Source organism: Lethenteron reissneri, chromosome 23 (genome assembly GCF_015708825.2).
Source record: "Lethenteron reissneri isolate LAM-NWPU_2019-01 chromosome 23, ASM1570882v1, whole genome shotgun sequence".
NCBI lineage: Eukaryota > Metazoa > Chordata > Hyperoartia > Petromyzontiformes > Petromyzontidae > Lethenteron > Lethenteron reissneri.
The window spans coordinates 1117412-1142637 of NC_083801.1; the positions used below are offsets into that span (position 1 = coordinate 1117412).

General features: G+C 45.7%; 1 protein-coding gene across 1 annotated transcript in view; it reads left to right on the plus strand.

The window, feature by feature from the left end:
* The window catches only part of TRPM2 (transient receptor potential cation channel subfamily M member 2), a 54231-nt gene that overhangs the window by 7060 nt on the left and 21945 nt on the right, over window positions 1-25226 (plus strand). Inside the window, exons 4-17 of the mRNA XM_061556831.1 lie at window positions 936-1098; window positions 6156-6336; window positions 7450-7616; window positions 8552-8732; window positions 10973-11037; window positions 13145-13345; window positions 13616-13715; window positions 15020-15141; window positions 15929-16315; window positions 16701-16835; window positions 19456-19585; window positions 20125-20270; window positions 21117-21229; window positions 24464-24562. Of these exons, the coding sequence (XP_061412815.1) occupies window positions 936-1098; window positions 6156-6336; window positions 7450-7616; window positions 8552-8732; window positions 10973-11037; window positions 13145-13345; window positions 13616-13715; window positions 15020-15141; window positions 15929-16315; window positions 16701-16835; window positions 19456-19585; window positions 20125-20270; window positions 21117-21229; window positions 24464-24562 (2190 nt within the window). The remainder of the gene's footprint in view (window positions 1-935; window positions 1099-6155; window positions 6337-7449; window positions 7617-8551; window positions 8733-10972; window positions 11038-13144; window positions 13346-13615; window positions 13716-15019; window positions 15142-15928; window positions 16316-16700; window positions 16836-19455; window positions 19586-20124; window positions 20271-21116; window positions 21230-24463; window positions 24563-25226) is intronic.

Genomic DNA, 25226 nt, shown 5'->3' on the forward strand with positions numbered 1-25226 from the left:
ATAGCTACAAAATGCTTATCACACGATTGTTATGCCAGAAAGTGACCTGTAAAATCACAGGCTATAGGTAAGGTAGAGGGTTGGAAAAAAACCAAACCCATAAAATGTAACTGGTATTGGCCAAACATCCGCATTCTATAACCTTACATTGCAAATTAATTCATTGGGATTACACAGCAGCAACATCAGCTCCTCCTGCAAAAAAAACTTGGTAGGGCCTTCCTGGAATGTAATCTTGAGACTCGTTAAGGATTGCCTGGGTAAATGAAGTGTTATCAGTGGCGTTGGGCTGCACACAGAAGTCTCTGCTTGTATTGCTGTTGTAAACCACCCATTCAGGTATAGATGTATTCTCGACCTGCATGGGTGAACCGCAATGCCTGAGCATGGTGTTGTAATTGTGCTTGTACAAGAATTAAGAATGAGCTCTATGTTATGGGAGTGTATCTATATGTGATAATGTATCGTGATCAGCAATTTTAAAAGCACACTCAGTCCAGTGCACCTACAACCATCTCCAGCTCCTCTCGGATGGGGTGCAGTAGAGCATTTGAACCTTATGACGGTACCCCGAGGGACCGTAGCACCCCGGCTCTCGCACAATGTCCGTGATGCAGTCATTTTTAGTCCGTTGATGGTCGGCGATGCGGAAATCGACTCATCTCGACGAGCTGTACACGATGCACTATCGTGCAGACGAGCGTTCAGGGTTGCAGTACAATCGTTTTGTACCAGGCCAGCCTACAATCCATTGTGCCCGTCTCCACGTGGTTATTTCTTGTGCGGAATGCCGAGCTATGATTGTGTTATGCTGACTAACTGTCAATGGCTATATTAGATGGGGTTGGATTCCTGTGTGACCCCCTTAAACTGCAGGATTGAATGCCTGCGCCACAAGGTGACGACGGCTCTGCATTGGCCGGTGCCGCTCGCAGGGTGTGTGAGTGCAGGCACCCGCGTTCTGAGCATGCCTCCACCGCACTGCGCAAGCCCACTCTGCTGGGAGAGAAATGGGAGCCCGCCAAGCACACTGTGAAAGAGCCCACCAATGCGTTCGGAGACATCCAATTCACCGGCCTTGGCCAGAGGCTTGGCAAAGTGAGTCCTGCGCAGCACGTGGGTAGCACTTGGTCATCCCAGCCGAGGGATGTAAGGGGGAGATCCAGCACGGAATGGCTCTCGTGTTGTGGAGATGCACACCGTGGCCATGTCAGGCTGCCTGACAAATGTTCAGCTGGGATAATGAACAAAAAAACCTTGTACATTTATAAAGTGCATATAATATTTAGTTGTTACGTTTCCAAACTAAACCGTAGTGTGTCATTCGATTAATTTGGTTTCTAATTATTCCCACACAATTTTCCCTTCCATCCGCATCCCGGCCATCATTATCATCGCCCCTGCCGTGCTTACCATAAGAGATGTTCTAAGCTTCATTGTTAAACATCACAGCACAAAGCACCGTCCATGTGAGGTTGTAGAGGCCATGGCAGAGCCGAGCCAAGCCGTGGCGGAGCATACCGCGCTAATAGTGAATATACGAGTGTTGTGGAGGATTTCATCTGCGTGACTGTCACCCGCACAGCTGTAGGCATGTGAAGTCAATCGACAGTGTTTCTAGCTTTGGAAGGGCAGCGTCACGTTATATCTGGCAGGAATGAATAGCACCCTAATTAGTGCTGCGTAAAATAAATGGTGATTCTAAAAAAATAAGTGTCTAGAAAATAACTTTTTATTTCAGCAGAGCAAACGATTTCGCAGACGTGCCATGAAAACCAACTACGGTAATTGGTAATCCAGAAACACTGTTTTGTATGTTCCACATCCGTGCATTATGTTACAATCTGGTAATTATGGGTGTAATGATGCATTGGGGGATATTGATTTTCAAGGATTGCTCTGCATGCATTGAATCGTATGTGCAAACCACTTAACTTATACAAATATGCACACAAATATGCACACAAGATGCGAATGTTACATTTAGGCAAACGAGACAGTAACGTGAGAAACAAATCCTAGATTGGTAGCAACTAACAGTGCACGGGGGGGGGGGGGGGGGGGGTGATAGCGAATCGTTAATATTACCCATAAGGGTGATGCGCGATCTTCCATTGTACTGTCCACAGCAAGGTTTCCCTGTAGCAAGTAGCTGAGATTCCCTCAAGGGACTCAAGCAAGATTGAAAACTAATTTATTTAGAACTGATTTGTGTGCTTAGTTTCTTGTCCTCCCGTAACTCCGATTAGCATGACTCACTATGTACGAGTTTGCATGCTCTCCCTGTGGTCGCGTGGATTTTTCTCTGGGTCCTCTGGTTTTTTCCCTGCACGTTTAGAATAAACACGCGTTTAGAGTTTCGATTAAAGTTTTCGTGACTGCAGGGATTCATCTTCTTGGTTCTTTCGGTAAAGTCACGTAGAATGGAAATAATAAAATAAAAATAAAACATTATAAAATAATTCTCACGACGTTTCAGCCACAACGCAAGCAGCCGTCCTCAGGTGAAGAACAGGTCTGTCAGAAAGACAGCGTCTGAATGAACACCACCAGGCTTGGCAGCGTATATTTAAGCTGGGTTGGAGGGTGAAGAGCGCCTTGACAAAGGAATTTGCATATCAAGAGGAATTTAGCATATTTATGGGAAATGCAGGTATGTGATTAGTACTACTCATGCCCGTGCATTATGCAGGATTAGCAGCATCAAAGGGAGGGGATATGGGAAATGCAGGTATGTGATTAGTACTACTTATGCCCGTGCATTATGCAGGATTAACAGCATCAAAGGGAGGGGATATGGGAAATACAGGTATGTGATTAGTACTACTTATGCCCGTGCATTATGCAGGATTAGCAGCATCAAAGGGAGGGGATAGGGGTAGCATTAATAAAGGGAAGGAGTGTTAATAGTATGTAGCTGCAGTAACTAAAACCACCACATAAACAACTAAAGTATAAACTACATAGTATCATCAGTATGCTAAATATACTTTACAATAAGCTGAGTTACTAACAGTAAGTAATACATTACAATTCTACGTCGTAAAACATATAATATGCTTCCATCTAAACTTTATTCTCTTACATCACACGAGTCTACACCGTACTATATACTGCCATAGACAAACCCAACATTATATACTGTATTGCTATAAACCACCCTAAACCTTATACATTGTAATATTACACTATGTATTATTCTACCCACCCTAATGTATATCACACTGCTGTATATTCACTATACAATTACGATACTATATATTACTTTGTACATTGTATTAAGCATATACATTTTATACTATTTGTTATTATACACTGTATCATTGACCGTCGTGTAAAAGATACTAAGAGGAAGCAACGAAATAAGTCAATGGGAGAGTAGTGGACGGAAACTTGCAGTGGAGCAAAGAATCCATTCCCTGCAAAGAATACAATGCCAGTGAGTGGAACGCGGTCTCAAAGTCACTGTAAACGAGAACACAATCAGTTAAGATCCGAAATGGTTTATTACGTCCTTCCAATGATTGCTAAGCCAGAATCCATCTTCTCGGTTGAAATTGTCTGTGTGTTTGTATATGTGGATCGCCTCATGAACGAATCTCTCATGGTAGCCAGATGGCTTGCAGATAACCTCTGTCTTGGAGAAGTCAATATCACGTGAGCCCACTGAATTGTAACAGTGATCTGCCACGGCTGAGGTGTTTGTCCTACCGTGTTTCAAGTCTGCTTTATGTTCACGGATGCGATCCAAAACATGTCGTTTGGTTTCTCCAATGTAACTGCTACCACAGAGGCAACTTAGTTTGTAGACGCCAGGGTACTGTATGTCTGGAACCACATCTTTTACAGACGGGACCAGATCACGGATTTTATGTACTGTGTTGAATCGGACCTGGATCTTGTGTTTTATCAGGATTTTGGAGATCTTTTTTGTGACCCCAGTAATGTAGGGTAAGGTGATGATCTTGAAAGGCTCCTCAACATAATCCTTCTTGATGGTTGGAGTGATGGCTTTGCGGATTGTGTAGTCGGAGTAACCATTAGCCTTAAGAGCTTGGCGTACGTGTTTGAGTTCACTGGCAATGTGTTCCTGGTCGGAGATGCATTGGGCTCTATGGTATAGAGTCTTGATGAGGGAATTCTTCTGGGATGGATGGTGGTGGGAATCTGGTTTTAGGTAAGCATCTGTATGGGTGGCTTTCTTGTAGACAGAGTGGCTCATTGAACCATCAGGTCTCCTTTTAATTAGGACATCCAAAAAGGGTAGCTTGCCATCTTTTTCGACTTCTATTGAAATTCCTTTGTCAAGGCGCTCTTCCCCCTCCAACCCAGCTTAAATATACGCTGCCAAGCCTGGTGGTGTTCATTCAGACGTTGTCTTTCTGACAGACCTATTCTTCACCTGAGGACGGCTGCTTGCGTTGTGGCCGAAACGTCGTGAGAATTATTTTATTATGTTTTATTTTTATTATTTTATTATTTCAATTCTACGTGACTTTACCGAAAGAACCAAGAAGACGCGTTTAGAGTGTTTGACTGCTGTACATTTCCACATGATAAACCACTTCGTTGAGCTATAATTTGTGGCCAGGTTGGTTCTAAAAAAGAGTTATATAGCTCAGTGGGCCTTACCTGGTAAAATATCTTCAGTTTAGTTTGTTAACATCGACTTTGTGCAGCCAGGTTTACATGCTGTGTTGGTTGAGGGCAGCATTGCAGCACCTGTGCTGCACTAGGCACGCCCTTGTTGCTTCACTTGCCTGTTGCGTCACACGTCACCTTGGGTACCGCGTTGACGCTGGATCAGTTTCTGTCAGGTTAGATGGCTCGGTCAACAATCCTTGCTGCTCTCCATTGTGGCAGCTTTTAATGTCGAGCATGGTGCAGTGCACATGTAACCAACCCAGCGCTTTGGAAGCAACGGTTGATTTCCTCAACCAGTTAAGACTCCACACCTGCTGGGTTCGGTGGGCAGCAGGGTGGCGCAGTGGTAATGCTCCTGCCTCGTAGGAAGAAGTTCATGGGTTTGATTCCTAACTTTCTTTGTGGAGTTTGTATGTTCTCCCCCTGTTCTGCATGGGTTTCCTCCGTCTTTTCCTGTTTCCTCCCGTGGATTATAAAACACAAGGTAATGGCCAAACATCCCAATGCTGAAAAAGTATTTGCACATTACACAATAGGAATTGCACGCAGCGGCATCAACATCGCCCCCTACTGCAAAAAACTTGGCTCGACCATTCTGAAACATAACTCAGTGAGGCTTTCCTGCATAGTAAACAATTGTAATTATATCAACAATAACAACAATAAAATAATGACTGCAGGCCATGGTGCGCTTTATAATACATTTCCTGTGCACAGTATTTCTTTACGGTTTATTTGAAACAGAATATTTGGCACAAAGGTCACGTCATAAAAAAGTAGACTCAGTGATACTGTACTTTAATAAACAAATTTATATTTGTAAGGCGCATTTCATCTGTAAATCTTAATGCGCCCCATGTATGGAAAGCAGGAAACATAACCTGCAGGGAAAAGGGCCAGAACTAGGGGATAAAGGCCAGTTTAAAGAGTTGAGTTTTCAAGACAGACTGAAATATAGCTAACGACTCTGATTGTCTTATGAGCAAAGACAAAGTGTTCCAACGCTTGGGGCTGCACTGACAAAAGCCCGATCAGCCCAGGAAATGAGATTTGACCTCAGAGTAGTGAGAAGAAGGCGATCTGGAGATCTCAAAGAACTCGTTGGTGTTTAAACATGGATGAGTTCATGTTAATATTGCGGAGCTAACCCAAGATGTGAAATACCTTACCTGCTATACAGGAGTTCGTGAGTTCGATCCCGACCCCGACGCCTGTATATTTCGAGTTTGCGTGTCTCTCTCACCCGTGGTCGTGTTGATTGTTTTACAGTTCCTCTGGTTTTCCCCTCCAAATTTAGAATCATCTGTCTCGAGTATTTGGCTGCAATGCATTTCCACATGATAAGCCACTTCGTTGAGCTCTCATTTGTGGCCAGGTCGCTTTTGAAAAATATCTAAACAGCTCAGTGGACCTTATCTGCAAAATTTTAAATAATTGTAATAGTTTATAGTTTTAGAAGTGCTGCTGTCAATGCCCGTGAGTGTGTTACTCGAGATTCCGTTGGGGCTCAGTTTGTGCGCGTAGGCAACGACACGGAGCCCAGCGTGCTCTTCAAGCTGATGATGGAGCACTGGCACCTGGACGTGCCCAACCTGCTCATCTCGGTCACGGGCGGGGCCAAGAACTTCCACCTGAAGCCCCAGCTGAGAACCATGTTTCGCCACGGCCTCAACAAGACCGCACGCAGCACAGGTGATCACGACTGGGCGTCGTGCACCATAGAGCCACCCGGGGTTGGTGGATGACCGCACAAATACTGATGGTTCGCCGGGAGAAGGCAGTACAGCTAGTGGACCGTTCGCCATCTGTATTCCATATGTACAGTCATCAAGTGTTGCCCCCTCGCTCAAGGCGAGGGTTGTCTCCGGGTGCTCCAGTTTTACCCTTTCTGGCAATAATTAATTGGCTGAAAACTTCTTAAAATAAAAAAAACAATGTTGGACCCTCCTGAGAAAGAGAGTCCTACAACTCAGTGTGGTTTTCCTGGATAAATAAGTAACACACATCACATCTAATCACATCTAATCTTAAACACTTGAAAGGGCCCCTCCAGTGGCAGCTGCCCCTACTTGACACAAGGTGACCCAGCATCTGTCCTGCAAGTGGGCACCAGTCTGCCAGCAGGGAGGGGCGATAATTGTTGCCTTGTGTTCAATGTAGCAGCCGTGATGTTATTCTAAAGAGTAGGCCATGGTTGGTCTGGCATCATTTTGGCCAAATTTGGAAACATACCCTCACATTCCTCAATTGGGATTACACACATAGCAATACTGATACCCCCGCTGTGAAAAAATACTCGGCAGGACCCTCCTGAAAAACAGTCATGAGACTCATTGAGGCTTTCCTTGGTAAACGAGCAGAATAAATAATGTGAATAAACGTTCTTGATGAGAAACAGCCTGGTAGGTATTTAACTGTCTGTACCATACGTGCTGCCATGTGTGCGTATTTTCTACCGTATAACATGGGGAGCGGTAGTGTCGCGGTTAACGCACCGTGCTACGAACCCGGCAACCCGAGTTCGATTCCTGTTCACAGCCAACACCAGTGACGATTATCTGAACCGGTCTTGGGCGTCCCCTAGGTCTACTCAAGCTCAAATGAGTACCTAGTGTGGTGTGTAAACATCGCCACTAGGGAGACAAAGGCGGCTGGGTATGATACTAGACACCCGTCCCGTCGTGTGTAGTGCCGGCCTTCATAGGTGCTCGCTAACAGCACTTGCCCTGATAGTCTCTTAAGGCTATACGGGGGATCTGTGTTTGTGTGAGTGTGTAAAATGTGTGTATTTTGTTGGTATTCAAGGAGCGTGGATAATCACGGGTGGCTCCTACGCCGGCGTGATGAAGTACGTGGGCGAGTCGGTGAGGGATTTCGCCTTGGCCAGTGGCTCCAAGGAAGGCAAGATCGTGGCGATTGGCATAGCAACCTGGGGCATCATTCACAACAAGGGGCACCTCATAGACGCGCAGGTTAGTATTGGGAGATCATAGAAAATTACACTGCTCATGATCGAATTGGGATTACATACTGCAACGCTGCCTCCTGCTGTGCAACTACGACAGACTGTGTCTGTGGAACGCAGCACTTTCCTGAGTGATACCCCTGCCCAGTATGGACAGCGAGAATACCAAATGCAATCAATTAATGTTACTAATATTCTTACATCGTTTAAATATGGTTGGTACACATAAATGGCAAGTGTATGAAGACTAATAAAATGTTGGACATTTTTCAAAACTATTATCATTAATAGAACTGGAGAGCATCCTGCACAACATGCATTGCTTTTTCAGGAATTGCATTGCTGTACTATTAAATATCTCGAATACCAAATGTAATTGATTATATTCTTGCATAAGATGCCAATACATTCAGGTGCTAACTGCCAATGTCAAAGTCTTCTGGCCGTGAAGAGAGGGCATCAGATGAGAGAATTTGTATAGTTTTGCTGTTCCATCTCCTCTGTTGAAGGAGTGTCACACCACAGTGGATTTGGCTGTATGGTCTATAGTTTGGGTTGTTTGGGCACAGTTACACTAATGTGGCTAGTCTTTATTGTATTTTTACGAGTCTCTATGTGTCTCTATGGGTTTAATATATGATTCAAGTTTGGGGTGGATGACCACAACCGCACTACTGTGGCTTGTGTCTTTAATTTTCCAACCATGAAGGAGATGTGTGCATCAGCCTATTGGTTATAAATGCAATTGATGGCCCCAGCAGTGTCTTTGAGAAGGAGGCACCTCAAAGCATGGAGGTGCAATGATGTTAGGGTCTCTCATGAGGCGTTTATTCCGGACGTCCGCGTGGTTCCACCCTGTTCGCACAGCACCGTTCATGCGATCGGTAATTATTGCCGTTGTGAATGCTGCTTTGAACGTTTTTGCTGTGCGTGCGTTGGCAGGGCAAGTTTCCGGCAGAGTATCCCATGGACGAGGCTGGCCAGGGGCGACTCTCCTGCCTGGACAACAACCATTCTCACTTCATCCTGGTGGACAACGGCACGCACGGCCAGTACGGCGTGGAGATCGTGCTGCGCGCCCGGCTCGAGCAGTACATCTCCACGCAGCACACGGGAAGCGGCGGTGAGTGCCGCAGCAGCAAAGGAGTGGGCGTCGGAGGCAATTGTGCGGCACGGTTATGGGATATGTGTGTCCGTGTCAGACTGTGTGGCAAAATCGTATTAATAATAATTTAGCACATTGGCTGTTCACGTTATTCTTACAGTGCAAGCCTATCACTGAGGAAGACTTGCCAATGTTTCACAGACTTAGTATGCAGTAGTTTTTCAGTAGGCGGGGGCATGTTGCTGCTGCGTAATCCCAGTTGAGTAACTTTTGGTGTAATTTTTCAGATTTGGCAAATTTGAACAGTGATGCTGGTGCACAATGGCCACTCTTTTCGAGTAACGTCACAGAATTTGTATCGTCCACGTAGTTTACGGTTAGCACACACCACAGTATTAACCAGGGCGGCCTTCCAGATTCCAACTGTAAACATCTGCAACAAGCGGCTGCTACAGCTGGACCGTGTCACTGCCCCCACCTTCTCCTTCCACCCCTAGGCTGCCGTTGAAGGCACAGGGGAAACATTTCACTCAGATGTTTGGACGTAAAAATGTGACCGTATATTCATCCGTCTCTGAGTGACCAACTCCACTGTATGAGGAGCTTTTGAGGTCACCGTTCCCACACTGTGCTCTCCTTTCCTCGGCCCTGTAGCCTTTACCACCCCCCTCACTCACTCTCACTTTCACTCCCCAGTGAAATTCTGAAATCCTATTAAAGTCCTCTTTACCATCACTCATTCCCTTCCTCTTCCCTCCCCTCACCCCTCCACTCAATCTCGTCCCTCCCCTATAGCCATTTCATGACCCTGCCATCTAAATCACTCGATTTTTTGTAACCGCTTCTAAACCATGTAAAGTGCTTTGAGCTAAGGTGTTTTATAAATAAGATAAGAATGCCCACTCATTTGTACAGATTCTTGAGATGCGAATGCAGGTATATTCTTTATTAATCTACATTGAATTGCGTCAAAAAAAACTCTCAGTTATTATTAAAACTACAAAATATATTAAACACAGAAGCTGCAAATATTAATCAACACTCAAACATAACCCACACCCTAAACGTCACTTTCTCATCGCTCACTCGCTCTCACGACGACGCTCCACGTGGATCCGTTTCCTGCCAGGCAGCCCCTATGCACATTGTACAGTCGTCTGCTCGCAATCGATGCAGCGCTTTGCGATGTTGTTGCACGCCGTGCGTGCGCTGCCTGAATTTACAATGAGAGCACGTCAGACCGCTGCTCCCACTGCTGCAAGCAATTGATGCCATTAAATTGTTTTTTTTTTAACATCCATTAATGAGCTCGTGGGGCATTTTACGATTTCTCACATTTGTGTTATTGTGTTCTATGTCTTGTGAATACACAAATCCTGATTGTGTTTTTCACGTTATTCATGATTGTATGTTCTTTCATCATGTTGTGAGTGTACATTTTTTTTACACATTTTCGTGTGCAATTGTATCCAGGAGTTTCCGTTTGATGTTATTCAGCTTTGTGATTGCATCTGAATGAGTTTGCGTCTTTGGTGACAGATGAATAACTCACGTGAGCTGCTGATGAGAATCGACAGTCTGGCTACACTGCTATCTTGCTCCCACTTACTGCCTCATTGTCTTCACCTGCCAGAGTTGACAACGCACAAAGGCCAGCAACATTGCATGTACAAAAACTCTCTGGCTTATCTAGACCACCAACTCCAAAGACATTACAGCGATACACTCCGTAGCTCCTAAAGCGGTTGTCTGGCCTGACCACCTGAATTTGAAATTGTAGTCGTTGCTCCACATCTACATCAGCCGCCGTACAAGAGAAGACGGCGTGTGTGACCGTGTTGTCATTTAGACCACCGACTCAATCAATGACTTGAGAAAATGTGGCCCGTCCCAATGGACAGCACTGAAACAAACACATGACTATGGACCAGATTTGTCATCATTAGGACTCATCAGTCTCTGGGAGCCCCCCTATATGGAGAGGGCTGTAACCTTTACACGGTGGGCACCCGTTAGCACTTGCCTAATGGCACCAGTCATGAAAATCTGTAAACGATGAGAAAACCAGAGAATAGGTGCGCAATTTTCATACTCTTTGAGTTGGTGGTGTGAGACGACAAATGAGCACACATGCAGTTCTTTGGAGCTGGTGGTCTGGATAAGGCTGAGAGCTTTTTGTGCATGCAATGCACGTGCTTGTGTGCCGTTAGATCCATTTGTTTCTCAGCCGGCACTAATTGTTCCTCCGTTTGCCGCAGGTGTGGGGAGTGTTCAGATCCCTATCGTGTGTCTGGTGCTGGAGGGTGGCGTGGGAACCTTAGACGTAAGCACCTGTCACATCAGCACATTCACCACCACCACCTACCCCAATATCCTCAAAAGACCTCTCCCTCTCAACACTCCCCACTCACTGTTCCAGTGCTTTGTATGTATGCTGAACTTGGCAAAAAGGTCCCATTATCCGTTTATAGTATTTGGCTACTATAAATTTCTATATGATGATAAGCCACTTTATTGAGCTGTCATTTGTGGCCTGGTCGCTTCTGGTAAAATAAAATAGTGAGTAGTTAATAGTTAATACCCTGGGTGAATTTCCTCTCAATGGAAGGTCACTCCTCCTCCCTGCCTCTGATCCAGCACTCTGGAGGTGGGTGGTGGTGGATTTAGACAGAGGTGATTGTGCGATGCTCCAGCCTGTAGGCTGCGTGGTTGAAGTAAAGCAAGTAGGTCCCACACCTGTACGCATTGATTTTGAGAACGAGGCCCTTATTTGCATATGTTTTTTGGGAATCCTGTTTTTTCTCCACATCTAAGACATTCTGGAAGGAATTTGTCAAGAAATATCAGAATACATATATCTAATTGCTGCTATATTTGGTTGTGAGGATTTTTTTATAATTGGCATTTTTCGTGGCCTAACCGAGAAAATAATGAATTAATCATCCTATTATAGGATATTATGGAAATAGTTTTTTTAGATTTCTTGTTTGATTATTATTATTGTGAGCACATTGTTAAGGTGGCTGTTGGTGGCTTTCCTGTCTAGAGGTTTGCCCAATTTTTCCGTCATCCTTGAATCGACGGAAAAGAGAACCGTCCTTGGATAACTTGATGTCCCTGGATGAGGAACCGCCCATTGTGATAGGATTCGTGCCAGAGGAGACAAGGAGAGTTGTACAACAGTGTTGTGCTATTCATGGGCTGGTCCCAAAGGAGTTCGAAAGGCTGGCTGCCAGTGATTGCTTTGTGTAGAGTCACTATTGAAATTATGAAACTATTTTTTTTTATTTTACCAGGTAAGGCCCACTGAGCTATATAGCGCTTTTTCAGAAGCGACCTGGCCACCAAAACAAAGTGGCTTATCATCATCTGGACATTTATAGCAGCCAAAAACTTTAAATGTATGTTTCTAAATATGGAGGGAAAAACCAGAAGACCCAGAGAAAAATCCACGCGACCACAGGGAGAGAGACACGCAAACTACAAACATACAGACATCAGGGTCGGCATCGAACCCACGACCTCCTGTATATCAAGCGAGGTAGTAAACTTGCCACCGTAGCTTCCAAAGAGTGGAACGGTTTGGATGTTTTATTGACCAGTCTTGTATTCTCTGCAAATGACCATGGGCAAGGCAAGTCAAGTTTATTTTGTTTAACCGGGTGAGAGATAAAGAGACCACGGCAGTCTCGTTAGAACGAGTGACGTGGGTCACCACATTTATCTTATTTTATATTTATAGAGCATCTTAGCTCAAGGTGCTTTACAGAGCTTAAAAGCAGTAACAAACATGTAGACCGCAGGGGTGTGCAAGGAGAAGAGGTGACGCTTTCAGACCGGAGCGGAAGGAGCTTAAGGAGGGGGACTGCTTACATTTACAGGGGAAGTTTATAAAAGCAAATCACTACAGCAATGACAGATTATATAGAGGAAAAATAACATGAGAAATAAAAAATAATACGTAAACATAAATCAAAGTTTAATAATAAATAGAATGTAACTTAATGGTGTGGATCTAACGTGCATATTATCATCCGCCTATAGTTATCACTCGTTTAACGGGGTAGATGCGTTCCTGAAAGTGCTGCGTTTTTACGAAAAACCCGTTAAGCCAAACCAATTTCCCCATAAATGAAGGACCGATAAAGTTTGGCGAGATAAAGTTTGGCGTTACTGTATCATTCCACGTACTATATCACTATGCCGCTCAGAGGCGCAGCTCAACAAAGTAGTTCATCATCAATCGCTCAGAAACCGCGTTATAACGATGCACATTTCGCGTTATAACTGGGCACATTCCATGCTATAACGAATGGAAGAACCGCGTTATAGCAAGAACCTGGCGTATATCTAATTGTGTGACAGCCGGCTCGGCAGGATCGTGATGCGGAATTGTAACCGAAATCAATAGGCTTTTTTTTTCCGCGCAGACGATGTTCAATGCGATGAACAACAACACGCCGTGCGTGGTGGTGGAGGGCTCGGGGAGGGTGGCCGATGTCATCGCCAGCGTGGCCGCGCTGCCTCCCACCGGCATCACCCTCGCCGTCATCCGTGAGCAGCTGCACAACTTCCTGGGCAAGGAGGCAGAGTCCTTCTCGGAAGCTCGCATCGCAGAGTTGACCTCGAAGGTGGCCCCACTCTCCTTCCCACCCACCCACCCAACTGCTGCCTGACTATCGATGCACCGGTAGTCGTTACGTGCCGAGTCTGCATGCTGCAGGACGTTTTGTGCGCTGTGTGGCGCAAAGGAAGGTGCTTTTGTAACGCAGTCTCCGTTAGATTATGCTAATTAGGTTTGAATGATAGGCGGCACATTCTTTCTGTTGACATTCCAGGTTATTGCATTTGCCGGGAAGATGCGTGAAGACTCGGTGTGTGTGTGCGCACCGTGTGTTTAGATTCAAGACATTGTGAACATGAGTCATCTGCTCACTGTCTTTGATGACAAGGAGGGTGGACCGGGCATCGATGTGGCAATCCTCAAGGCTCTGCTCAAGGGTGAGTGCGATGCCCCACCCACAATGCACAAGCCTCGTCCTTTCCTACCCCTCAACCACACCCCCCCATATCGTCTTCTTCCATTCGGATGATGTTGATGCAGAGCAACAACTACAAGTTCACATTCAAGCCAGACAACCGCATCAGGAGTAGAGGAGTGTATCGCTGCGATGTCTCCTTCGTATTTGTGGATCCGGCATTGCGTCGTTATATGTTGTACGGAAGATGGCAGGCTTCACACGGTGAGAAATCATGATGAATGCCATCAACGCGGTGACCGAACATCGATCGTCGATCTCTCCCGGTCTCCGGAGGAACAACAACAGCCTCCGTAACTACCTCATCGCAACCACCGCCTTCTCGCTTCTTTACCCAGCAGCAGCCTCCAGACTTTTTTTGTCAGGATGGTCCTGCCAAGGTTTTCACCATAAAGGGCGATGCAACGGATATGTGGGGTTAAGGTGACACGCTGCTGATGCCGTGCCACTCATCAGCTGTGCTATGAAGAAGGGCCGCTGTCCGAAACGTTACCAATTGTGTACAAGCAGATCTCGCTTAGCGCTCGCAATGCATTCCTGGAGAAGTGAGCGCAAATCGAATCAGCATTGAAAGCGGTTGTTACATCATTGTATACATGGAGATGAATTACAGTGTTATTTATTTGTGTTAGCAATGAGGGCTTCATTGGGGTATTGGCAATAACACTGATAATGATACAGGTGGTAATTTTTATTATTATAAATAAAATAATCAGTAAGTATTATGCACTGCACTCATGAGTGCATTCTACTGTACTCCTACAAGGTAGCGTCTTAGTGATGCCCTCAGTCTAAATGTCTGTAGAGAGGTTTATTTTAGGTGGAGCCTTGAGACTATCCTGGTCTCGTGAGTTCTCACCTGGCTATTAACATTGGAAAAAATATATAGATTTCAAAAAATGTAAGCAAGACTACGAATCGTGATAATCGAATTGTGGGAGGTGGCATCTGGTTTGCGGAGAGCGTTCGTCGGTCTCATTGGCTGAGCGAATGATGGGGGCGGGTGCGTTTCCTCGGCCAGTGCTGCTGCATGATTTCACTCACTTTATTGATGTTTTCATTTGATTAATTTTTTGGGACAAATTATATCGAGGCCAAACAGCTCTATAATGAATCGGCTTTCAACGGGATCACGCTAAGCGAGGTCTAACTGTATATATATATGTATTTTCCCATTTTTCAAGCCACGGTGTTGTTGACGAATGTGTTGTTGAGCTTTACTGACTGGTATGTACGCTTGCGCCATGGTCGTGGTTTGCATCTCAGCCAGCAGAGGTGAAGCCAACAAAGCCCAGGAGAGCTGTGACCACCAACTGCGACTGGCTTTGGCCTGGAACCGTGTGGACATTGCAACCAGCGAGATTTTTACCGACGACCGCAAATGGCAGGTACGCGAAATATGACTGCCTCGGGACATCGACTTGCACCGGGATACTTCACAACGACCGAGCACACTACCACGGGGCCACGACGGTCATGCTGCATCAGTTGGCGGATCCAAATACTGGCGGAAAAACATCGCTAACTCCCTCACACTGCAATGTGGCTACGTGCAGGACATTGTGTGGTGGAGGGATTTTCGCACACTACCCCGATGACCCCTAGTGGCCCGAGTTTGACTCCTGGCCTAGGATAATGTCAGCGGCGAGTGGAAATTTGGTGGCAGGGTGGTGGCGAGGTGGTGACACTCGCGCCTCGCGACGAAAAGGCCCTGGGTTCCATTCCCAACTCTGGTGCTGTTCTGTGTGCAGTTTGTATGGTATCACCTTATTCTGGATGGGTTTTCTCCAGTTTCCTCCCATAGCTTAAATATCACACAATGTCACTGGTATCAGCTATTACCTGCAAATTACTCAAGTGGGACTACGCATAGCAATGCTGTGAAAAACTTGACAAAAAAAAAAGACTGTTGAGACTCAAGTGAGACTTTGTGTGCGTAAACAAGTGCAATACTACTAATAATAAAACATAACCTGGGCCAGTGCTGGGACCCCACACTTCAACCCACACAGGCCAGCGTGCTGATCTTTGATTAGCATGGTTTTTCTATGCACGGTGCGAAAGAAGTTCAATATACGTACGTACATACAAAGTATGGTCAAACAAGCCACGCAATCGAAGAAGCCGCGAAGTTCCCCGTTGTGTTTTGTGTCACGCCACGTCTCCCCGTGCCAGACGGGCGACCTGGAGCAGGTCATGGATGCTGCCCTGCTGGAGAACCGGCCCGAGTTTGTGTCCCTCTTTGTGGAGCATGGCCTGATCCTGAGGGAATACCTCACCTGGGCCCGCCTCGAGTCCCTCTACAACGGGGCACCCGCCTCCTCCCTGCTGCACATTCTGCTGAGGCGCATTTCTGAGGGCGAGAAATCCCCCGCGGATCCACACAGGAGATGGATCTCCACGCTGCCCATGGCGCCAAAGCGAACGAACCACTTTAGTTTGTACCACATCTCCTTGCTGATCCGCGAGCTGCTCGGCGACAGCACCTCCATGTTGTACGGGAACAAGATGTCCAGATTCTCCAAACTGTCGCCCAACAGCAAGAACACCAGCTCCACCAAGGTCAGAATCATAATCAGAACTTTGTATTTCGACTGGAGGAATCCGATGAGCTGTCAAGCGCTTTGTCACAGATGTACATTAAAAGGTGTCCATATGTGGCTTGTGATGTGTGTGTTGTAAACTGGTGTCGGCCAAAACATCCAACTGGATGAACATTTCCCTGCAAATTACTCCAATGGGAATTCGTCAATTACATACAGCAACATCGTCCCCATCTGCGAAAAACTTGGCAGGACCCTCCTGAAAAAAGTCTTGAGACTCAGTGAGGCGTGCCTGAGTAAACGAGCGCAGTAATAATTAATCATACTCGAATGTAGCACAGATGATTAACCCCACAGGGTATGGGGTAACAGCAGCGTCTGATGTGAATGCGTGTGTTTGGCAGGGTGGGACGTCATCGGAGTTCAAAGGACAAACATACAATGAAGGGCAGCTGTACTGCCCTGACCCTGAGCGTGACCTCTTCATCTGGGCAGTGCTGCTGAATCGCAGGGAGCTCGCCAACTTCTTTTGGAGTCAGGTGAGAGCCAAATGTGTATCGTCCGTGTATCGGTTAGGAGCCGTCCATAAATGACGTCACGCACCTAGGGGGGGAGGGGGGTCAGACATTTGTGACGATGTGTGACGACGGGAGGAGGTGGGGGTTTGAGAAATGTGACGTCACATCAAAATGCGCAACTTTAAATAAATATAAACAACACGTTCTACTTAATTGAATATAATTGTTATAACAACACTCATTTTGATTAAGTTTCATTATTAACTATTTGATTATTTAAATTTACTAAGGTCACCTTTTATTTATTCCATGAAGGAGCATTTTGCTTCTCCATGGCAGAATGGAGAAGCATACATTTTGTAATTTTTTTTGAATTATTGTTATTAAACATTTTAATTTTAATTATTCTACCAGGTCTTTTCATTCTGTGGAATGAATATGTGATTGTTATAATTGTACTCTCCATTTTGCTTCGTTCTACTACAAAGTTTCAAGTATTTTTTATAGTTATAATTACTTTTAATATTTAATAATTCTCAGAGAATTTCAATATCATATTATGAACATCTGTAGTTTTAGTTAGACGATTCATATTTTCAAGTTCATTTTATGCTAAATTTCGGCTTTCAAACGCCTTCTTTTTAATACATGTTTTCTCCTACAACATCAGAGTGCAGCGCCACGTAAAATACGCACTACAATAATGGTTTAAAGTGATTTGAAGCATGTTTTATTTTCAAAATGGAAATATGGTTTTGGGGGGTGGGGGGGCAGAGCTTTGTGGCATCATATTTGAGGGGGGTCTGACTTTTTGTGATGCCGTGTGACAAAGGGGGGGAGGGGGGGGGGTCAAAAATTGCGTGACGTCATTTATGGAGGGCCCTTTAGCCAACAACAATTTTACAGATAATGGCATGCATTGAATCAGAATATTCATTTATATTGGAGGAATCCGATGCGCTATTAATCTAATTTTCACAGATGTCCAGTCGGGGCAGGTAAGAACCTTACAACAACAAACAATACAAAACACGATAGGAGTGCAAAGTACAAGAAAGGTAAACAAATCACCCAAACACATACAAATACAACTAAACCATCCCCATCCTACCAGACAAAGCGCACTAAGGTTGTAACTTATTGTTCAAAAGCGACCTGGCCACAAATGATAGCTCAACAAAGTGGCTTGCCTTTTGGATATTTATAGCAGCAAAATCATCTAAATAGTCTAAATGCATGTTTCTAAATGTGGAGGGAAAAACCAGAGTACCTGGAGAAAAAAATCCACGTGACCATGGAGAGAACATGCAAACTCTAAATATACAGATGTCAGGGTCAGCATCGAACCCCCAATGTCCTGCAAACCAGACGAGAAAGATAAAATATCACCACCGTGGCACCCCTAAAATAAAAGTGTGCCTTCTTGAACAGAAATTATGTAAGCTCAATTGCAACATTTCCATCACAGATAAATGATATGTCATTCCTTGGCATTGTGTGTGAGAAAGTTTTGATCAATTAACATCATAAAAAATGTACAATGCACGCGATGAGCAATTATGAAGTGGGGAACAGCAGGAATACGATAATTGCCATAACAACACGTCATTGTAAAAATAATAATATACTTAATTATCCAAGAGAGCTTGTTTTTTTTTAAAAGATGTTTTCAGCCAATTATTGATCAGTTGTGTTTATTATACAAGTGGGAGGAAATTGGAGCACCCGGAGAAAACCCACGGTCACAAGGGATACAACGATCGATCCCCGTACAAATGGTGATTAGTCTACTTTCTGTATTATCTTCTGGCAAGTCAGGGCATGACATTTCGATCAGCACGGGAAGGGAGTTTAACAACAATTGTCTGGTGATCCACCAACCCTTGCCGCTGCCTCCACAGTGCTGGATTACAAGCGTGCATAGCCAGCACTGCCATCTGGCTTTTGTGTCTGTGCAGCACAGTTACTTGCAACACAGTGAGTGGAGCTGGTGTGAAAAACCTGAAGGTGGTGATTCTATAGGCATTAGAGAATATGCTCCACAAAAAAAATGGTTTAACAACACACACAGGTCTGCAGCATGGTGTGTCCATAAGCCATCAGCCTTGTCTACACCAACAGATGGATAGATCTGTCTGTTTCGATTTTGTCATTTAGACCACCATCTCAGAAAGCTGCGGAAGTGTGGCCATCCCAGTGAGCAGCGGTGAAACAAAGACGCAACTGTAGCCCGGTTTCATCCTTATTTAAACTCATCAGTACTGTACAGACATGCATTTTCGCTGCTGCCATATATGGATAAGGCTGCGAACTTTGAACAGGCAGCGCTGCACACATCTGTGTGTTGTTAAATCTGTTTGTAGCTGCATTATGTTTTTCTACCATAATGGATTGGCTCATCATTTACATATAAAAAAAATATTACAACTAAAGTTACCTTTTGCACATGAGTGATAGACCAATGCGTGATTACTGAAGCCTTTATTGTACCTAAAGTAAATCAATTAATCACTCGCATGACATTTAGAAGCAGAGAAATGTTGACGGCGGGTAAAATGACAAAATGGCCGCACATGCAGTTATTTTGAGTTGGTGGTCGAGATTATGGTGCCCTGACAAGCAGTGGTGTTATTTCCGGCAGGGCAAGGACTGCATGGCTGCGGCATTGATGGCGAGCAAGCTGCTGAAGGCCATGGTGCAGGAGGAGGACGACTCGGACCGGACAAGCGACATGCTGGCTCAGGCTGACAACTACGAGCAGCTCGCCATTGGTGCGCCGGATCTCACACCGTTTTATCATTGAGACCACCAACTCAAAGTGTTGAGAAAACGTGGCCGCCCCGTTAGATATATCGTATGCATGTATTTTGAACTTCTTTCACACAGTACGTAGCCAACCGTGCTCATGGGAGGTACGGGGAAGGAAACACAAAATCAGTTTTGGGTGAAAAATAATTTGATAGCTCATCCGATTTCTCCATGATAAATAAAGATAAATAAAGATTATAAGATCTGACTTTTTTATTCTCTGGTGGTGCCTTTTGTAAAGCACACGGGCAACTCGGTTGTCTTGCAGAGCACAGGGAACATGTGCGTGGTACAATACCGCGCGTCTCTCTCTTAATCAAGTGCACGAATCTTGCGCTATAGCCACAGCCATTGCATCCGTGTCCCAGTGCACTCCCGCTGGCTAAGATCATCCCACAATCAGACGCTGCTTTGAAAATTAAACCAAACGGCGTTGACTCGCGTGCCATGTGCTCGACACGCATGTGTGGCGTTTGTGATGGCGGCTGCGGCGGCCGAGCAGGATTGTTGGACGAGTGCTACAAGGACGATGAGCTGCGGGCACAGAAGCTGCTGATTCGCCAGCTCCACTCGTGGGGCGGCGCGACGTGCCTCAGCATGGCCTACCACGCCAACAACAAGAGCTTCTTCTCCCACAGTGGAGTGCAGGTACCCAGCACCACGCACTGAGCAATCGTCACGGGACAAGGGAGTCGGCCGCCGTGCACTCCAATAATTTCCTTCTCTGGAGGGCTCCGATAGCTATGACCGGCCGCATCCAAAATCAATTATGCAACATGCGTTTTCAGGCATGGCTCCAGCTCCTCTCGATTTGGGGGGCGGGAGTTAAGCTGCTGTGTGGTGGGCCACCATAACAACAGTGGCCTACTGCTAAAGAGAGTGAACTTAACGGGGCCATTTAAAACTTTTTTATTTTACCAGGTAAGGCCCACTGAGCTATACAGCTCTTTTTCAGAAGCAACCTGTCCACAAATGATAGCTCAACGAAGTGGTTTATCATGTGGAAACTTATAGCAGCCAAATACTCTTAACAAACATTTTTGAATGTGGAGAGAAAAATCGGAGAACCTAGAGAAAAATCCACATGACCACGGAGAGAACATGCAAATTCCAAATATACAGGCGTCAGGTTCGGGATCAAACCCACGTACTCCTGTATACCAGGCGAGGTAGTTAACGCCTCACCACTGTCGCGCCCATTCACATTCATTTTAAATAATCAACGGTTGATTAAAATCGAAAACATGCACCATATGCACGCATTTAAAATTCATGCTTTGTATTATCAGATTTACATTTTTCAAAAGCACTCCAACGTGCTCTGGCTCACCTCCGATTGCGATACCACTGTGATGGAATGGGGGCCACAGACTCTCCGATCACCCTCCACGTCTAAAACACGCATTTACTTTGTGGCAAACACGCGTGCGTGTGGACGTGCGTGGACGTGTGCATGAGTGTGGTGGGAGTGCACTGATTGTATCTCTTTCTCAGGCCCTGCTTACCCAGATCTGGTGGGGTGGCATGTCTGTGGACCTGAAGACCTGGAGAGTCATTCTGTGCATTATCTTCCCATTGCTCATCTACACTCGTATCATCACATTCAGGTGGGTACTTTAGCCAGTGCAACAACAACCACCATTCGCCACTAAATGGCGGTGACGTCACCACGAGCCTCCTCCACAGAGGCCGATCTTGACACCGCTGGTACCGGTCATCGGCAAGTCAACTCAGCTCCACATCCTCCTCCATCACTCCATCTCTTCTCTAGCCTGTGCTGTGCCCGTTTAGCCCCCTCTCTCCGGCCGAACAAAAGCTGTTTAGGAATGCGGTGGCTGGGCATGCAGGCTACATGACCCAGTCAATGCAGCCTTGCCTGCCGGAGGAGCTCAATGATGGGACTTTTCAAGGATTTGTGAGCTCCTCACACAATCCAGTCTGGTTAAACCCAGGATGGATCGTAGGCAGGCCAGCCTAAATGTTTCTAACCAGCGAAGATGTTCCAATAGCGGGGTCCACGTTTTGCAAGCATAGAGAAGGGAGGGAATGACTGTGGCCAAGAAGACCTGAAGCTTCGTGTGGAGCGACAGACCAGGTAGCTTTCACACAGCATTACGCAACCGATGAAAACATAATGTCGCTCGACTGATTCGGAGTGAGACCTCTGCTGTTAAACCGGAGCCGGTCATGAGCACACTGCCCAGATATGGAAAACTCTCCACTCTCTCTACAACTGCACTATCACCAATTGGGAGTTGTGGGAGTGGAGTGTCCCATGGTACAAAATACCCAAGCAGGTACTTTAGCCAGTGCAACAACAACTGCCAGTGCCCACACATGTACACCTACAGTGGCAGCAGGGTGGTGCAGTGGTAACACGTGTTTCACAGTAAGAAATGCCTGTGTTGGATTTACAACTGGCGTCTTCTGTGTTCTCCCCCTGTTCTGCATGGGTTTCTTCAGGGTTCTCCAGTTTTCTCCCAGAACTGAAAAAAACGCTCAATACAGGCGGTCTCAGGTTTACAACTATCCACATTTACGACGTTTATTTAATGTCACCATGGATCAATCTACGACGCAGAAACTTGATTCAAGCTGCATCTTCCAACACGACTCCAAACACATTCGAACAGAGTCAGTCTGGTTTTTGACGTTGGAGTGGAGCTTTTTTTTATTCTGAAGTGTTTTCGTGGATTTGTATCTACTAAACCCTTGAATATATATGTAGTGAGTCCAACTGAGTCGCAGACGTTGTTCCTTCTAGAGGCAACACATTTATTGTAACACCGTAACACAAAGGGGTAACTGCCCCTTTACCAGATACAGCTTAGGGTGGGGACCATCCAGCTAACTACACTATACAGAGGGGTTACTGCTACGAAGGGTCGGGCTCTCACTCGGGTCTCCGACCATGTGGTTGCCTCGTAGGATGAAGAGCTTTAGCTTGAGACATAGAGCTTTCCGCTTCTAGATGTTGAGCTTCCAGCTTGTAGAATGCAGCGACCCCGGTCCCTCTCAGGGACCCGCCTTATATCCCCCTACAGTCGGGGCCGCTCCGCCCTCGGTTCCGCCCGCCTTCCGGAGCCTTCTCGTTCCCTCTCGATCCTTCTCAAGAGCTCTCCCTGGACACGTGATCACCCACTAGCCCCCCCACCTGGGGCCCCTTGTGTGAACACTCGGGATCACGTGTCTACGGGGTCAACCAGAGTGCCATGGCCCGGGGCAACCCTACCCCTGGGCTGACACTCACGCACTCCCCCTCGTGGGAGCCCCCACCACATGCTGTGTATGGTGCCCGCACTATACCAGTGCTCACCAAGCCCTGCTAGGGCTGGTATTACACACAGCCACCCACACGGTGCTGTCCATGATGTAGGAACATCGAACAGCACGGCCCTACCGGGCCGGCACCATACAGTGACATCCCTGATGTCACTACATATATGTTAAAATAGGGTCCAATTTACGACATTCCAATTTACAACGGGTTTCCAGGAACGTATTGTAACGTCGTAAAAGTGGGGACTGCCTGTACAACATAACTGGTATTGATTTTAAGCTTTCATGACTGCAGGAATTCATACTCTTTGGTTCTTTCGGACTTCATCATGTAGGTAACCTATGTGACTTTATTACGTAGGTAAAGTCACGTAGGTGACTTTACCTACGTGACTTTACCGAAAGAACCAAAGAGTATAACTGGTATTGGCCAAACATCCCAATTCTGAAAAATTGCTTGCAAATTATTCAATTGGGATGACACACAGCAGCAACATTACCCACTATTGCTAAAATTTAGCAGGACCCTCCTGAAAAAAAAGTCTTAAGACTCAGTGATACTTTCCTGGATGAAAAAAGTTTACTAATGAATAAGTTTAGTGACATCTTTTTGAAACTTTTGTACAGGCATTTTTTGGTTCTCTAAATATATAGAATTTTATTTAATTTGTGAAAAATTCTGGTTCTGTGAAACAAGGAAACGACTTGGTTACCATGCAATATCTCCATGGCAACGCACATGCGAGGATGCAGTACCCAAATGATCGATTGAAGGATCCTCAGAAGTAGTTCTACGACATCACCTTCTGCAGACCTCTCTCAGTTACAGTTAAGATGTGATGCACTGCTCTCCCAGAGCTAGGAACGCACGCACATGGCCTCGTGCCGATAGCACAATTGGAAAACTATTTGCTAAACAAGAGGGTTTGGGATAAATAACAGCAATAAATTAATACAGCAGCAGTATTACAGTACTTTATACTGTCTAGTGTAGACTGTACACCTGTCTTAGGCAATGCGGTTATTGATATCATCAGTTCTTCCCTGGACCTCCATGCCAGGCCACTGCCAGAGTCAACACGGTCATCCCCTCCCTCACGTGGAATTCACTGATGATGTAATTCTGCTGACTGCTGTCGTTGCTTACATTGAAATACATCGCTCATATATTGCGGTTTTTCTACAGAGATCTTGGCCCCTGCCATAGCAAAATTGATTGAGGGCTGCCAGTGGAGGCTCGCCATGTCACGCTTGTCCAAATATGGTGCAACACTTGGACATTTGAACTTAAGATTTATTCCATACAGAAATTAAACTTTAATTAAGCAAATCTCAACTAATGTCATGTACAGTACTGTGTAATGGACCAAAGGTTTTCTCTTGAGGGAAAACTCTTAAAGTTCATTAAAGTCTGCCATGTGAACATGTTCAGTGAACTACTTGTTATTTAACCATAAGAATATGCTTTCGTGAAGCATGAATGAAAAGTGATTATCAGACAGATGTCGTGAGAGAATGAGTGTGTGCACTTCCCATGGCCGTATCTCCCTTGTGCTGTGCAGTGAGGAGCAAGAGATGCAGAAAATTCGGATTTCCCAAGTGAGCTCCGCGTGGAACAGAGCACAGCCGATCTCGGACGAGGAAACTGGGAAACACAACCTGTAAGTCCATCGGAAATGATTATGCTCTGTTGTACAATAACCATTTATAACGTAGGCTTGTAAATCGGATCGTATTAGCTCACTCCCGAAGAGAGATAACGACCTGGAGGCATGAGGAACCACGGACGAGTGGGACGGCAGCAGCCAAACTACCAACAATTACCCAAGCTCTGCAGTCCTCTGTATATGAAGATGTTTTCAGCCAATTTAATGAGCGTTTAAACACAAGAGAGGAAACCGGAGCACCCAGAGAAAACCCACGCATACGCAGAGGGCAAAACTCCATCCCCTACACAAATAGAAACCGATGGAAATTAATCCACTTGCTGCCCTGCCATCTCCTGGCAAGCCAGGGTATGGCGACCGTTATGGTCCACGGGCAGGATGTTTCACGAAATGTGTGCAATCCACCAACCCTGGCCTCCAGTGCACCTCCGATGAGCATGGTTGGATATGTACAGAGCGAAAGAAGTTCAACCTACATACATACAGTGCTGGATTACAGGCCACGTGAACAGCCGCCACCGCCCGGCACGTCATGACTCCCACACATCCCACCCCCACCTCACAGTGATTACAATCTTTTTATATTTTTATGAATTGGGAAGAAAAATAGATTCAAGAATCTAATGTTTTTCCTCACGGATTTACTTTCTCAATTGTG